Source organism: Cherax quadricarinatus, chromosome 63 (assembly GCF_038502225.1).
Source record: "Cherax quadricarinatus isolate ZL_2023a chromosome 63, ASM3850222v1, whole genome shotgun sequence".
NCBI lineage: Eukaryota > Metazoa > Arthropoda > Malacostraca > Decapoda > Parastacidae > Cherax > Cherax quadricarinatus.
In genome coordinates this window covers 16,291,677-16,303,009 of record NC_091354.1, presented here as the reverse complement: position 1 = coordinate 16,303,009, position 11,333 = coordinate 16,291,677, and the positions used below count along the sequence as shown (strand labels likewise).

The 11,333-nt window shown below is 43.0% G+C and overlaps 1 protein-coding gene across 1 annotated transcript in view; it reads right to left on the bottom strand.

Annotated features, from left to right (window-relative positions):
• Positions 1-11,333, bottom strand: part of LOC128698156 (uncharacterized) — a 542,913-nt gene that overhangs the window by 41,449 nt on the left and 490,131 nt on the right. Inside the window, exon 3 of the mRNA XM_070098656.1 lies at positions 908-1,044. Coding sequence (XP_069954757.1) covers positions 908-1,044 — 137 coding nt within the window. The remainder of the gene's footprint in view (positions 1-907; positions 1,045-11,333) is intronic.

Here is an 11,333-nt window from a genome sequence, read left to right as displayed (position 1 = left end):
AATTGAGATTATCTAATAATACAGCCTCTCCTCACTTAACGATGGAGTTTTGTTCCTAAGACCACGTCGGTAAACAAATTCATCACTAAGGGAGGAGCATACTATAACGGTAGTGGGTTTGTGTCAGCCATCTCTGATATTGTTTTAATGTCACCTTTGCACCTTTTATAACATTTTTGGTATATTTTTAAATGTTTATATAGTAGTGTACTGTATATTATAATAAACAGAATACAGTGGACCCCCGCATAACGATTACCTCCGAATGCGACCAATTATGTAAGTGTATTTATGTAAGTGCGTTTGTACGTGTATGTTTGGGGGTCTGAAATGGACTAATCTACTTCACAATATTCCTTATGGGAATAAATTCGGTCAGTACTGGCACCTGAACATACTTATGGAGTGAAAAAATATCGTAAACCGGGGGTCCACTGTATAGGAAATCAGCTCTAATATACATTATTAAGGTATGCATACTGGTCAGACACCTCATTGTAAGTCCAAGCCATCGGCAAACAAGTATGTCGCTAAGTGAGGAGAGGTAGTTGTATTGTCATGATTTTTTGTCAGTTAAGGACCAATTTTCTTTATAATAAAAGTAATTAACAAATTTCAATGAAAAAATCATGGAAATACTGACTGGGAAACTTCAGAAACATGTATAATGGGAAGAGGTTAAAAAGTCTTCGTCAGTGCGAGATTATTGGAGTAGCGTAATAGCCACTAGATAGAAAGACATGTAGAAGATTGTATCAGAAGACTTGGTTCGTATGTAAAGCTTGTTAGTTACTAACTTCTCTGTCTACCTGGCCACTTACCTGTTACACTTATGCCTATTACTAACTTGTCACTCTCTCAAACGTTTGCCTATTACTGGTTACTCAGCTTTTCATGTGTGACTCACCTGTTCTAGAGTATGAGGGCACTCTGGGGAAGCCCAGAACAGCATGGTGTCTGAGTTGCTCTTTAAAGTCCTCTCCAGGTTCCGACCCACTGTATGAGGCTGTCTCAATAGCGTTCATCCCTGCAACCACTCCACACCTGATGGAACATATTGTCATCAACACCTGCAAGGAAATACAAAAGTGCCACAACACCTGCTGGGTAATTAATACTAGTGCCTCAACACCTGCTGTGTACTACCAGTGCCACAACACCTGAAGAATATTTGAAGAATTTTTTGGGGGTCTATGCCCCCACTGCCTGGTATGGGACCAGGGAATGATGGCTCAAGACGTGATCAATCAGGGTGTTACTGTTGGTAGCAAGCAGCCCAATGTATAATTTCAGTATTTAGATTTGGGACCAGTCCATCCAGGATTTTCCAGGTGTATATTACAATGGACCCTTTTCGCCTATGTTTTACAGCGAGGGTCGGCAACGTTTTGAAGAGAGAGGGCCAGACAGCTATGCTCGGAGGAGGGCCATGTTATTAAATGTAATATAATTTTTTTTTCTCAAACTCAGGGTTGCCATTAGTTTTTTAAACCAATTTTGGCCTAATTCTAATAATACTTAACACAATTTATCACAAATAATTAAATAAACATTATTATCGAATACAGATACCTACTGTACAGTTGTTTTACCACCAGATAACAAACTCAAGTGAAAAACTCTAAGGAGGGAGGATACAAAGCAACTTTTTCCAGGGACTGCTTAACCTTGAAGTGAACTACTGTATCTGTATTCAATACTAATTAGATAAATAGTGTCCAGGTGTTAAGTTGGCGGGCTGAACGAAAACTCTCATGCGGGCCGGATGTGGCCTGCAGGCCAGGGGTTGCCGACCCCTGTTCTGCAGAGTATAGTTGAAAGGATGTCAAGCAGTCCCAGCAGTAAAGATCTTTGATTGAATGTATACAGGCAGTGAAAGTTCTCTGTACATTTTCCAGCTCAGCAATCTCACCTGCCTTTAAGGGGGTCATTAGTGTACAGCAATATTCTAGCCTGGAAAGCACAAGTGACTAAAAGAGTATCACCATTAGCTCAGCATCTCAAGTTCCAGTTATCCAGCCTATCATTTTCCTAGCAGCAGCAATAGCAACATTAACGTGATCCTTGAATGTGAAATTATCTGACATCATTACACCCAAGTCTTGCCCATGGAACTTTCGCTCTACTGAATGATTCCAAAGCTGAGAAAGTGAAACCTGACCCCGTTAAACATCACATTGTTGTCTGAGGCCCACTGGAGGACATTAACTACATCCTCTTGAAGATTTGCTATATCTTCGATGGACAACATTCTTACAGAGATTCTCGTGTTATCAGCAAAGGATGTCCTTGTCAGCGGATGTCTTATGCCCTTGTCGATGTTGGATGATCGAATAAGAAACAAAAGAGGGGCGAGTACTGTCTCTTAAGGAACAAAGCCACTCTCTGTGGCAGCCTCTGATCTCACTGTTTACAACTACTCTCTAGGTTATATCTGTTAACTCATTAGATATGTACACTTACCATCCGACTTACGACCGAGTTCGGTTCCGAGAAACCGGTCATAAGTCGAAATGGTCGTAAGTCGAACTTTACTACTGAATTATCAACAAAACATTTTTGAAATGACTTTACTTTATTGTTTTACTTTGGTATTTCATGTTTTACTTTACTTTTTATGCTGTTAGTACTGTATTTTATACTGTAAGGTTTAGGATAAACACTGTGTACAACACAAATAGTTGTTTATTTCCCAGAAATTTGGCATAAAAACACGGTCGTAAGTCGAGTGGTCGTAAGTCGAGCAGGTCGTAAGTCGGATGGTAGGTGTATTTGCTCACTTATCCAATCATTCCTTTTGCATGCATTATTTTTGCTATCACACTATGGTTACACTATTCAAATGCTTTTGCAAAATTAGTGTACCCTACATTGGCATTTAGCTGGTCTTCCAGTGCCTCCAGGACCATATCAAAATGCCCGAGCAATTGTGAAAGTCAGGAGCGACCTGACCTCTTTCTATTCTGTCCTTGACTGTGCGTTGTTACGTTTCCGTGTGATTGGCCATCATGCTTTTTAGGACCTGTTCAAAGACTGTAATAATGTTTGAAGTTAGCGCTATTGGTCTATAGCTCTTTTGCAATTGCTTTACTGCCACCTTTGTGAAGTGTGCCAATATCAGCAGTTTTAATTTTTGGTGACATCTGTATCCAGGCTCCTCCATAAATTACTATAGCCATGGGACAGTTATTTCTTGTGATTTTTGATGAGTATGGAGTCTGCATCTGGAGCAGAATGCATGGGCATGCTGTTGATGGCTTCTTCAAAGTCAACTGGGAAAAGCCCCACATCAGAAACTGTTGAGATGTTGGCTGTGCTTACAGTCTCATTCATGAAAAAGTTGTTAGGGTCTTCGATCTGTAGACGGATGAGTGGTTCACTGAACACAGGCATACTGTGACTTGGAATTTCACTCATTTCCTTTTTGTCATCAGTGTATGTTCCGTCTTCTTGAAGCTGAGGCCCTATACAGGATGTGGTTTTTGCCCTGGATTTTACATAGGAAAAGCAGTATTTGGGGTTTCTTCCAATTTAATTCATGGCTCTTTGCCTTCTCTGTCTCTCCCGGACTCTATGATGCAATCACTGTGTGCCATCTCTCCAACCATAGTTTCCTTCATACTTTACAGAGTCTGCTGCCTTTGAGATCTGTTATCCATGATTTTTGCCTGCAGAGAGAGAGTGCCTTTCTCTCTCTCTCTCTCTCTTGATTTTGCAAATTCTCTCCCACAGAAGTATCTGATGCATACTTTGAACGCCAATGCGTTCATTTTCCTGATGAACTGGGTCAGATCTGTGGTAAGGTCATATCATCATCTCAACTTACCTCAAGTTCATTATTTATTTGGTCCCATTTGATGTTCATGTTGAAATTAAATTTGTTGAATTCACCCTCATGATTCATCATTTTTCTGTTCCAGGCCACTGTATATGCAGGTTTATACCTCACTTATGATGTGGTCTAAGACTGCAATTTTTGACACCAGTATGTCCCAGACTAGGTCTAAGATGTTTCCCAGTCTGGTCGGTTCAGTAGTCTGTTGGTTTAAGGCAAATATATTACAAAGGTTTAATAATTCATTGGTATGGAATTGTCCTTTCAAGCCAGCTCCATGGACTCTCTCAGCTATTCTAGTCCTTGCTACATTCTTACATTTAAGGTATCTCAAAATGATGCCTCTAAGTACCGAGATATTTGGGGATGGGTTTGATAAGTTATCATGACAATGCTCCCAGCAATTCAAGGACCAGTAACTGGTCCTTGAACTGCTGGCAAGTTGTAACGTAAGGCAAGATGAATGTTTCTACCGCTTCAGTTAGCGAGTAGAAAATACAAAAACTGTCACTATTTACTGTGAAATTCCACGACGCATCCAAGAGTGTAGAATGTGCCCTGGCTGTGGTGGAGGATGTGGTGCAGGGTTGTGGTGGAGGATTATGGTGGTCGGGATGTATTGGAGGTTTGTTGTGGAGGACTGTGGTGGATTATAGTGGAGGGTTGAGGTGGAGGATTCTGGTGGAAGGTTGTGGTGGAGGATTCTGGTGGAGGGTTGTGGTGGAAGGTTGCAGTGGAGGGTTGTGGTGGCAAGGTTGCAGTGGAGGGTTATGGTGTAGGGTTGAGGATTGTGGTGAAGGATTGTGGTAGAGGTTTGTGGTGGTGGATTGTGGTGAAGGATTGTGACAGAGGGTTGTGGTGGAGGATTATGGTGGTCGGGATGTATTGGAGGTTTGTTGTGGAGGACTGTGGTGGATTATAGTGGAGGGTTGAGGTGGAGGATTCTGGTGGAAGGTTGTGGTGGAGGATTCTGGTGGAGGGTTGTGGTGGAAGGTTGTGGTGGAGGGTTGTGGTGGCAAGGTTGCAGTGGAGGGTTATGGTGTAGGGTTGAGGATTGTGGTGAAGGATTGTGGTAGAGGTTTGTGGTGGTGGATTGTGGTGAAGGATTGTGACAGAGGGTTGTGGTGGAGGGTTGTGATGGAAAGTTGTGGTAGAGGATTGTGGAGGATTGTGATGGAGGGTGGTGAAAAGTTGTGGTGGAGGGTTGTGATGGAGGGTTGTGGTGGAGGGTTGTGGGGGAGGATTGTGGTGGAGGATTGTGGAGTATTGTGGAGGGTTGTGGTGAAGGGAAGGAGAAGGCTGGGGGGAGGGATGGGGGTGACATGAAAGGTGGCCAACTAGGGCCAGATGTGGCCCGCGTCCTCAACCTTCAGCTTTAAAACCCGACAATGTCTATGTCATACTGCAAATACACCCCCCATGTCCAGGCCAGCCCTGTACCCATGTCCAGGCCAGCCCTGTACCCATGTCCAGGCCAGCCCTGTACCCATGTCCAGGCCAGCCCTGTACCCATGTCCAGGCCAGCCCTGTACCCATGTCCAGGCCAGCCAGCCCCCTCTCCATGTCCAGGCGAGCCCCTCCCCATATCCAGGCCAGCCCCCTCCCATGTCCAGGCCAGCCCCTCGCATGTCCAGGCCAGCCCCTAGCATGTCCAGGCCAGCCCCCTCCCCATGTCTAGGCCAGCCCCATCACATGTCCAGGCCAGCCACTCTCCCCATGTCCAGGCCAGTGACCCTCCCCATGTCCAGGCCAGTCACCCTCCCCATGTCCAGGCAAGCCCCCTACCCATGTCCACGCCAACCCTATCCCCATGTCCAGGCCAGCCCCTCTCCTATGCCCAGGCCAGCCTCCACTCATGCCGAGGTCAGCCCCCTCCCATGTCCAGGACAGCCCTCTCTCATGTCTTGGTCAGTCCCTAGCATGTCGAGGCCAGCCCCCTTCCCATGTCCATACCACTCCCCCTTCCCCGGAGTGACCTCTCACCCATTCAGACCATCTCTCTCCACCAATCACCAACACTCTCCACCACATACCAACATTCTCCACTACACACAACACTCTCCACCACACACCAACACTCTCCACCACACACCAACACTCTCCACCACACACCAACGCTCTCCACCACACACCAACACTCTCCACCACACACCAACGCTCTCCCTCACACACCAACACTCCCTCATACACCAACACTCCACCACACACCAACACTCAGTAGCGTCGTTAGAGCTGGTGTCACCCCCCCCCCCCATAAAATTCAAGGGCGGGGGGATGGGGAGGTAAACTCCAGTTACGTCACTACTGCATGAACAGTTACGTCACTACTACATGACCAGTTACGTTACTACTACATGACCAGTTACGTCACTACTACATGACCAGTGACAAATGTTTAACAATAAGAACGTTTAAGGGCCATAAACTGAACAGGAGAATACTTCTTAATTTTATTTATGATAAAATAAATAATCGTAGTAATATTGAGGAAACATAAACTCAAATACCACTTTGAGTGCGTCAACAGATACTACATTTATTCATCTTCAACACTGCCCCCCCAAAAAAAAAAACTAAAAAATAAAGAAAAACATTGCAATATCAGAGAAACACTTGTTCCGATTTGACCTTGAGTACAGGTAACATCTCAGTGAATCTGATCTTACATTTGACCTTGAGTACAGGTAACATCTCAGTGAATCTGATCTTACATTTGACCTTGAGTACAGGTAACATCTCAGTGAATCTGATCTACATTTGACCTTGAGTACAGGTAACATCTCAATGAATCTGATCTTACATTTGACCTTGAGTACAGGTAACATCTCTGTGAATCTGATCTTACATTTGACCTTGAGTACAGGTAACATCTCTGTGAATCTGATCTTACATTTGACCTTGAGTACAGGTAACATCTCAGTGAATCTGATCTTACATTTGACCTTGAGTACAGGTAACATCTCAGTGAATCTGATCTTACATTTGACCTTGAGTACAGGTAACATCTCAGTGAAGCTGATCTTACATTTGACCTTGAGTACAGGTAACATCTCAGTGAAGCTGATCTTACATTTGACCTTGAGTACAGGTAACATCTCTGTGAATCTGATCTTACATTTGACCTTGAGTACAGGTAACATCTCAGTGAATCTGATCTTACATTTGACCTTGAGTACAGGTAACATCTCAGTGAATCTGATCTTACATTTGACCTTGAGTACAGGTAACATCTCTGTGAATCTGATCTTACATTTGACCTTGAGTACAGGTAACATCTCAGTGAATCTGATCTTACATTTGACCTTGAGTACAGGTAACATCTCAGTGAATCTGATCTTACATTTGACCTTGAGTACAGGTAACATCTCAGTGAATCTGATCTTACATTTGACCTTGAGTACAGGTAACATCTCAGTGAATCTGATCTTACATTTGACCTTGAGTACAGGTAACATCTCTGTGAATCTGATCTTACATTTGACCTTGAGTACAGGTAACATCTCAGTGAATCTGATCTTACATTTGACCTTGAGTACAGGTAATATCTCAGTGAATCTGATCTTACATTTGACCTTGAGTATAGGTAATATCTCAGTGAATCTGATCTTACATTTGACCTTGAGTACAGGTAACATCTCAGTGAATCTGATCTTACATTTGACCTTGAGTACAGGTAATATCTCAGTGAATCTGATCTTACATTTGACCTTGAGTACAGGTAACATCTCAGTGAATCTGATCTTACATTTGACCTTGAGTACAGGTAACATCTCAGTGAATCTGATCTTACATTTGATCTTGAGTACAGGTAACATCTCAGTGAATCTGATCTTACATTTGACCTTGAGTACAGGTAACATCTCAGTGAATCTGATCTTACATTTCCTTCCCTTCAATCCTGCAAAATCATCTATCACATCAAAATCATTGATTTTTCCTATATAGGCTTATTTGTACTTTGTTAATATATAATAGGCTATATAGAAACGAAGGATTCTTCTCTTATGTTGGTGCAGCACTGTTTTGGTCATTAGTGTCACCTTCTTAAGAGGCTCTATGGTGTCACCCCCCTAAATGGTGTCACCCGGAGCGGCCCCCCCCCCGCACCCCCCTTACGATGCCACTGCCAACACACTCCACCACACACTAATACTCTGCACCAAACACCAACACTCTTCACTACACACCAACACTGTCCACCACACACCAACACTCCCCAGGAGCTAAGACTCGACCCCTGCAACCACAAATAGGTGAGTACACACCAACACACTCCACCACACACCAACACTCCACCACACCAACACTCCACCACACCAACACTCTGCACCACACTAACAAACACACTTCACCACACACCAACACTCTACCACACACCAACACTCCACCACACACCAACACTCCCCCACACACCTACACTCCATCAGGTTAATGGTTCACTGAGTCATATTAAGAGTTCAAGTCTTCGCTTATTTGTTTGTTATGAGCGAGAATTCCATCTGCCATCAACAAGGTCCCAATACCGGAGGTGGTTCTAGCCTTGAACTTTTCACAGGCTGAGGGATTGAACACCTCAAAATTCCACTGTCTCTAGTATTATATCACTTTATTCGACTGAAGATTCCGCTACGCAGGCGAAACATTTATGCATATAATGATACTGAAGTGTTGTACTTGTGTCTCATTCATAACAAAGTATTTTCTATTACTTTCTATTTGTCTAGCCAGCATTTCTTCTAGATTCAGTCAAGCACGTCAGTTGCTGGGAACGTTTGAAGTCCATCGATAGATATTTTAATCTGCCACTGGTAATGCACCACCTGGTACGGTACTTTGTGTACATATCCATGCTTTCTCTAGTATTAGCTGTACACTTGTTTCGAGTGTACAACAGACAAGTATATAACCAATAATGGAGACAGCAGGGTTATGTACACCAAGTGCCGTACGAGGTAGTACTTTACTAGTGGTATTAACAGAACACACACTAAACCAGAACATTCCCAACAGTAAAACCTCTTCCTCTTTGCAAACATTTAGGGCTTGAAATCAAGTAAAAATAACATAGTTAAATTAGCAGGCTCCTCACAGAACCGAATGTCATGTTTGGAGCATTTACAGAAACACATATAAAGGATGCCTTGGAAGGCGAGATAACGATAAAAACCCCATTATGTATAGATGTGAGAGGGTTAACAGGTCAGAGGGAGGAGTAGGACTATGTGAAATATACTTTTAGTTGCACAGAACTGGTGGATTCATCAAATGATACAGTAGAAGTTCTAGATATTAAAGTGGAAAATAGGAATCTGGTAATTATTTTTGCATATAAACCACCGTCAGCAGCGACCCCACACTAAATATTATCCTCACCGGAGATTTCAATTTTCTATATGTAAAAGAGAAGATGGTTCATCACAATATTATACCAGAAACAGCTCCTGGAAGCACGCTAGCAAGACAGGTACATACCAGGGAATTAATGGGACTTTGTGAGTTTGCACTGAACCAAAAGTTAATTGATCCCACTAGAAATAATAATACACCTTTACCTTTGATATACCTTTGAAGAGTCTCGAGAGTTAATCATCTCTCGGAGCCCGGCCATGGGCCAGGCTCGTCTGGTGCTTGCCTAGTCAACCAGGCTGTTGCTGCTGGAGGCCCGCTGCCTCACATATCCATCACAGCCTGTTTGATCTGGCACCTGGTGAAGATACTTGTCCAGTTTCCTCTTGAAGGCTTCTACACTTGTTCCAGCTGTGTTTCTGATATCTTCTGGTAAGATGTTGAAAAGTTGGGGACCCCGGATGTTATTGTCCCCACCGCTCCCCTGCTCCTCACTGGGTTTATTTTACAATTCCTCTCATATCTTTCACCCCAGTATGTTGTTATGGCAGTGTGCAGATTTGGGACCAGGCCTTCGAGTACTTTCCAGGTGTATATTGTCATGTATCTCTCTCTCCTCCTTCTCCAGTGAATACATGTTCAAGACTTGAAGACGTTCCCAGTAGTTTAGGTGCTTTACTGGCTCAATGTTAGCCGTAAACGATCTCTGTATTTGTTCCAGCTTTGATATTTCTCCTGCTTTGAACGGGGCCGTCAGCACTGAGCAATATTCTAAATGAGAGAGCACAAGTGATTTGAAGAGTGTCACCATCGGCATTATTTCCTTCGTTTTGAAAGTTCTCAATACCCACCCCGTCATCTTCCTGGCTGTCGTGATCTTTGTCTTGTTATGGACTTTAAAAGAAAGGTCCGCTGACATAATTATTCCCAGGTCTGTTACTTGTTCCTTACGTTCTATTTGGTGACCCTTTTGAATTTTGTATAGTGTTCCTTTTGAGTTCTTCAGTCTTTCCATACCTAAGCAGCTGGAACTTATCACCACTGAACGTCATGTTGTTCTCCACTGCGCACTGGAAAACCCTGTTTACGTCTTCTGTAATTTTTGTGTCCTCTACCGTAATGACTTTCATGCTTATTTTAGTGTCATCTGCAAATGATGATACAAAAGTGTGACCGGTGTTTTGATCTATGTTATAAGGATGAGAAACAGCAGAGGTGCCAGGACAGTGCCTTGGAGCACTGAGCTTTTGACCTCGCTGATGCTGGATCTTGCCCTGTTCACTACGACGTTTTGTGTTCTGTGTGATAGGAACCCGAAAATCCTTCTGCCTACCTTCCCCGTGTAATGCCCATGGTCCTCATTTTGTGTGCTATCACTCCATGGTCGTATTTGTCAAATGTCTTTGCAAAATCTGTGTAAATCACAACTGCGTTTTGGTCGTCTTCCAATGCCACTGGATTAGATCTTCACAAACAACGAGAAACTAATCAAAGAGAAAATCAATATACTCTGGTCACAACATCATAACAGTACGAACTAGTGTAAGATCAGAGATAAGAAACTCCAGCAATAATATACGAGAAGGGATGTTCAGTAAATTAAACTTCAACAACCAAAGAACTGACTGGAACAGAATTAACAAAGAACTATCAGGTATATCCTGGGAAACAGAGATGAGCACTCTAAAACTCCACCACTACTGGCAAAAGTTGAACACAGAAGCATAAAAGGTCCCCATTAACTATGTACCACTGAGGAAACTTGGAAAAAACTTGAATATGTCATAATGAAGGAAAGATAATTTGAGTCGAGAGATCACTGAGGCAGAATAGAAACTTAAAAACTATCGTACCAGACAGAAGAAACAGAAAGGGAACAAAACTCCATCCAGGATATTGCAAGAAACCCCAAATATGTCTATACATGTGCAAAATCCTAGTTAGGAACTACCTGTAGAACTGAACCATTAATATCAGGAAGTTCATATACGGACGATGAACAGCAAATAAGCGAAATTCTAAAAGTCCAATATGAGTGGATGTTCAGCGACCCACTAAAGAAAGCAGGGTGGAGAATGCAGAAATTTGTTCATTTCATCTGAAGGCCGCACAGACCAACTGACATAACCAATAGTCCGACAGAATTTGAAAA